This window comes from Carica papaya, chromosome 8, assembly GCF_054855325.1.
Source record: "Carica papaya isolate Zhongbai chromosome 8, ASM5485532v1, whole genome shotgun sequence".
Classification (NCBI taxonomy): Eukaryota; Viridiplantae; Streptophyta; class Magnoliopsida; order Brassicales; family Caricaceae; genus Carica; species Carica papaya.
In genome coordinates, this window is record NC_142316.1 from 31466964 (window position 1) to 31472331 (window position 5368).

At 34.1% G+C, this 5368-nt stretch overlaps 1 protein-coding gene across 5 annotated transcripts; it reads right to left on the reverse strand.

Moving 5' to 3' along the window:
• Positions 1-449: 449 nt before the first annotated feature.
• LOC110812141 (nucleolar essential protein-like protein) lies at positions 450-4419 on the reverse strand. Of its 5 annotated transcripts, XR_015814028.1 has the most exons (9): positions 4182-4418; positions 2784-3078; positions 2502-2594; positions 2039-2183; positions 1789-1899; positions 1654-1702; positions 1467-1549; positions 1286-1343; positions 529-688 (listed from the first exon to the last, which is right to left on the reverse strand). XR_015814028.1 is itself a non-coding variant. In XM_088209711.1 (8 exons), the coding sequence occupies exons 2-8, from the start codon at positions 3069-3071 to the stop codon at positions 609-611; spliced, it is 858 nt and encodes a 285-aa protein (XP_088065837.1). In that variant the 5' UTR covers positions 3072-3078; positions 4182-4418; the 3' UTR covers positions 450-608. The 5 variants fall into 5 exon arrangements, 4 of the variants coding, with proteins under 4 accessions (XP_088065837.1, XP_088065836.1, XP_088065839.1 ...); XM_088209711.1 differs by lacking the exon at positions 1654-1702 and having other exon boundaries at positions 450-688; XM_088209710.1 differs by lacking the exon at positions 1654-1702 and having other exon boundaries at positions 450-1343; positions 4182-4419.
• Between the last annotated feature and the right edge of the window lie 949 nt (positions 4420-5368).

Below are 5368 nucleotides of genomic sequence, written 5' to 3' on the forward strand. Positions count from 1 at the left end.
AACCCCACAACATATTATATTCATAAATCATATTTAAAGAATCCTTTGCACCTGCAAATGGAACAATAAGATTTATAAAATCAAAACCAAATGAAATGGATTAATCCACAAACGACAGAATCAATGAAGACAAATTTACAATAAAAGGAAAATTGTGCCGAGATATAAATAAGAATGTACATTGAAATAATCCTTTCAAATATACCATCCACACAGATGTTTGTAATGTAACTTATTTACTTGGCTTAAACCGTTGCGGGGAAAAATATCAAACGTCATACCTGATTTATGACTTAAAACTTACCAACAAATTTGCATTCTCAATATGCATGTTACAATATATTGATTCCAGTCCTAGGACTCAAAATTTGCACCAGATTTATAGAAACGAAAAAAAGAGCTTTAAATATTCAACTCAAAATTTGTCCATCTATCATTTTTAAGCGAGATTAATGCTCGGAAAAAAACTCTCAATTACTACTTAATCTAGTCTTACAAAATTGAGTAAAGAAGAACAATATTTATGTATTCTCTGCATCCACTAAAAAACAAAATGACCGAACTTCAGTCAAAAACAAATACTGGCTTCTCTAGAGATTGCTTGGAGTCTATAGTATGTCCCAGTTTTCTGCCAAAGCCTCGCAAATCCTCGAGATACAGTAGGCTGCACTCAGCGGGTAACCAGAAACTGCAAAAGAGAAAAAAACACAAATGGCAGAACAGACAACAGCAAGATTATGTTTTAATAGGCAAAACCATATGTCAGAATAATACTCAAGTAGATGGAAAAATGAACTCTGCCAAAATTGGACCAATATTACCCTAACAACAAGGAAACAGAAAAGCTGCTTACCACTGAGATTTCACAACACTTTGAAAATAACAAAAGCCACATTACAAGAACAAAAAGGAAGAAAGACATTCTTACTAAGCAATCTGAAAATCCAAATTTATAAACATTAGACTACGTCATTACACTAGCATTAGTTTCTCCATGAGTGGGCGAGAAAATGTGGGGCCTTCTCTCGAGTTGTTTAAGTGTATGTTCTTTTGAGGTGAATTTGCAGAGTGGTGCCCCCATGTTTAGAACATAATATTGCTAAAAATAAAAACCCTTTGTCCTAGGCTATAAATAAAAAATCTCAAGTCATATATATACACATATAACCGCACATATACAAGTGAGCAGCACATCAAGTTAACCTGTTTGTCAGGACAACACAAACCCTTCCAGAAAACGGATAATGGCTACATAGGTTAAGAAGAAAAGAACAGAAAAACTTACTAGCAAGAAAATCTTCCGTATAATCAGTTTCTATTTTTCCATGGGCCATGGCACCAATCTAGAGAAAAAGAAGAAAAAAGAACCATTAAGAAGGTTGCAAAGTTGCAAAATGAAAGACAACAGGTGGGCCAAAATACATAGAATATATTATATAGGGAGAAATAAGCCCGTCTGTACGTACCACAAATACAAGGTCTGTGTCACCACCAGTTGCAGCTATATACTTATTCATGTTAACCAATTTTTCTGAACTGTGGGAAAAACCTGAAAGCAAGCAATTGATCATTTTTAGTGATGGCTTATAACAATACAAAATTTATATGAATGTTTCATATGCAAAACCTAGAGTTCAGTGATCACCCTACTACCATTTTGGTAAGTTAGGGGACTTAATGGATCTTTTGATACATACTCCACCTGTGTGCAATTTTTTATGTATCAGCAACACCACTAGATGCCTTGTGATTGAAAAACTTTGGAAACGTATTTTGATTTAGACTCACCTATTTTACGGGAGTTCACGGGTAAATATTGTGTTACAGGATTTTTTATCACACGAAGAAGTTTCTCTCGCTTACCAACAGCTGTTATACTTAGCTTTTGCAACAGCTGCACTGCAATGTTGTTAAATAGAATAAGAAACAAAGTAGACATAACAGAAATTTCAAAGGAAACCGATAAGTAAAGGAGAGGAAAAGAGCAATATAATCCGCACAATTCAGAAAGGATTTGAGCGAAACTCGCAGAACTTACACATGATACCAGAGAATCGTTTATATGTTCTCGGAATTCGTACATGTGGTTTGATTTCAAAAAGAACACCTTTTTCTGTTCTTACATAAACAGCTTGCAACCTCCCAGCCTTATTAACTGGACTGTCCAGAATCGTTAGTAGAGCCTGAAAATAAAAACAATGACATTGTTGGCAAACAAGGACAAGTTAACTACTACAATAAAATTAATGTGCCAATAGAAATACAATGCCTTTCCAGTTTTGAACAATCCTTTTTTCTCCAAAATACACTGCTAAGTAGTTTGCTCACAGAAAGAAGTTAGAACTTCCTGCAAACTTGTTGTCTCGTTACACAATAACATGAGACAAACCGACCATCTTCAGAACTTTAGATAAATTAATTATTTGCGGAATCAAAAATTAAAAAAAAAAAATAACTTATAGCATTTAACATCAATTTTGTTTGGTAGAAAGTTCACAGACCTGGTGAGTAATATCAGGGCGATAATCAGCAGGATTTTTTTTATTCTTCCGCAAGAAATTAGCATGGTCATCAGAGTTCAGAAGCTGATAAGTCTGTATGTACAAAAGCAAATTCAGTACTAAAATATCATTAGAGATAACTCAAAAAAAAAAAAGATCCAAGGATAAGAGGAACTTCTACAAGCTTCCAGTCTAAATAAGCTTTAATCCACATCCGCATGTACAGATATACACACAGGTAACATTACTGACGTGCAGAGACAATCATGCACACAAACACACCTTTCCAACTTTGGCAACTTCCAGGGAAGCCTTCTCGAGAACAAAAGTTACCCCAGCTTTTTTGGTTTTTTTATCACTTGGAGCAATGGGAATCCCCTCAAGCTCATCTACTGCTGCCTCGTCCTCCTCTTTTTCTTCACCATCATGATCAGTTGTTCCAGGTTTTTCCACCATAGCTCGCTTCCTCTTCAGCACTTCTTCTACTTGTTCTTCTTCCTCCTCATCCCTATCATACTTCTCCTCAGTCTTCCTTCGCTTGTTAACTTTTATCCCATAAGGCCGCACCATTTTCAATCTTACATAGATTAAATTCACATCAGACACCAAAAATTTCCTATCAAAAACTCAATCTTCGCAAACAATAAAAAAAGCTCAAACCATAGTAAAATTCATGGTGTATGGAATGAAATGAGATGTAAATGGCAATTAGAAGCATGAGAAAGAGAGAGCTGCAAAGGGTTTCCACAGATGTGGGTTTAGCGCTGTTAAGGAGCTAGAAGATAGTTTTTTCTTTAAAATCAACTTTAAGGTAAAGAGGACTATGATTTTATAAAATTATTAGGTGGATAATAAGTTTTTCGATTTAGTAAATTTTGCCACAAGCCTGGTGTCGCAACATGTCAACGGTTCAAAAAATAATCCCAAGTGAGAATGTGTGAGACAGCCACCCGGTGACATAACTTGAAAGATTTTTAGCTAAAAATCTTCAATTCTAAAACTTAAGTTAAACAATGACATAAAGAAGTACTGACGAAAAGGAAAAAGGAACTCGAAAAATGAAATAACCAAAGGTAAAGTTCCAAATTCAATTTGTCGCCCCAAGAATTCCAAAGTCAACAAATTAAGCTTCTTCAAGAGATGTAGTGTGTGCATGCATTGTGAACAAGCCTGTTTAATTACATTCAGCTTTGCCTTTGTAATCCTTCCTTTACATCAATCTAGATGACAAATCAAACATCAAAGATGCAATTTTGTTATTAAACGCACATCAAGTCAAGCATAATTCATTAAAAACGAACATCAAGGCAGAAATTTGAAGTGAAATTTTATTTTAAGCAACGTTAATGGTCCAGACACTCAAATAAATGTTTTTTTTTTTTGAAGTAAGACACTCAAATCAATGTTAACGACCATCATGCAAGGCTAAATATAAAATAAACCCCCAATCAGGTCTAAACAGTCCTATTTTGGCATAGGTACTGATATAGAGCAGAAAAATACATCGCAAGTACACCAGGGGGACAATACTGACTCCATTTATCTAGAAAATTTCAATAGAAAAAAGTACATCATACAAGCTCATTGCATGAAATTAAGATCAATCTAATCTTGAACGCTATGTTAACTCCTATCCCCTTTATTTTACTATAAACAACAATCATTATATATATAGAGTACCTATGATTTTCAAGCTCGTGCTCAGCCCCCTTTCCTCTTCGGCCTTCTCTCTAGTTCCTCTAGCGTAGAGGCTTCTGCTCTGAGCACAGAGGTTGTCGCGCGTGGCTTCTTTCTCTGTCACTCGCGTAATCTACCTCCTTGTTATCTTCGCGAGCCCCTTCACTCACTCTCGCCTCTCCTTCCTCAATCGTCCTTGCTCTTTGTCTCTTCTGCTCCACTGACTCTCTACTCTGCAATCTATCCTTTTATTTTGGGCCTTTGTCGCTCAGTAATCGGAAAGGAGCCCTAAAAGGAAAACTACCCAAAACGGTGGCGTTTTAGGCTAAACGATGATGGGCTGGCTAAAGTTTAAATGAGCCAATTGGATCGGGTTCCATTTAGCAACTGGGCTTAGCGTTGGGGCTAAGAACAAGTTACATTTAAATGTGGGTTTTGGGCTAATTGTATGATTATGACAATCACAATTAAATCAAAATTAACGTGGATAAAATTAGTATTCACAAGTTTTAGTAAAAACTTATTTTAGTTCTACGAACTTTATATATATAAATATATATTTGTTTTTCATTGCAATTTTTGTTTGGTTAACTTCTACTTAGTTTTTAATTTATAGTTATCTAATTATTTTAAAATATTACATGAAAATACGAATAGCGTAACAACTACAGTGTAATTATATACTGAGAGCAACTATAAATTTATGAAGGGAGTGAAGAACAATTATTTTTAAAAATTAAATATACATTAAAAAAATTTACAAATCGTATGATTTAAAAATTTCTTCTTGTGCATCAATTCTTTACCATCTTCAACATTCAAAATAACAACAAATTATTTTTGGTTCAATACTCAGTAAATTTTTTTTTACTACAGTTAGAATCTAAAACTTTGAGATAAAAAGTAAAAATTAGTCCACCCCATTGAACTTAATTCATATATGTATATATATATATTTATTTTGATGAGCTACTCATTATATAAAAGACATATTTAGAAACATTCAAAATTTTATTTTTATTTTGAAAAAAATTAAAAAAATATACCATTCAAACTAGACCCCAATACATAACTTTGTTCATACTTACCCAAACAGTAAAAAGCCCAGCCCGTGAATATTTTTACCGGAACAAAAAACAACAAATAAGCACAAACAATTTTATTTCATCCACTCGCTCTCTCTCCCAGGA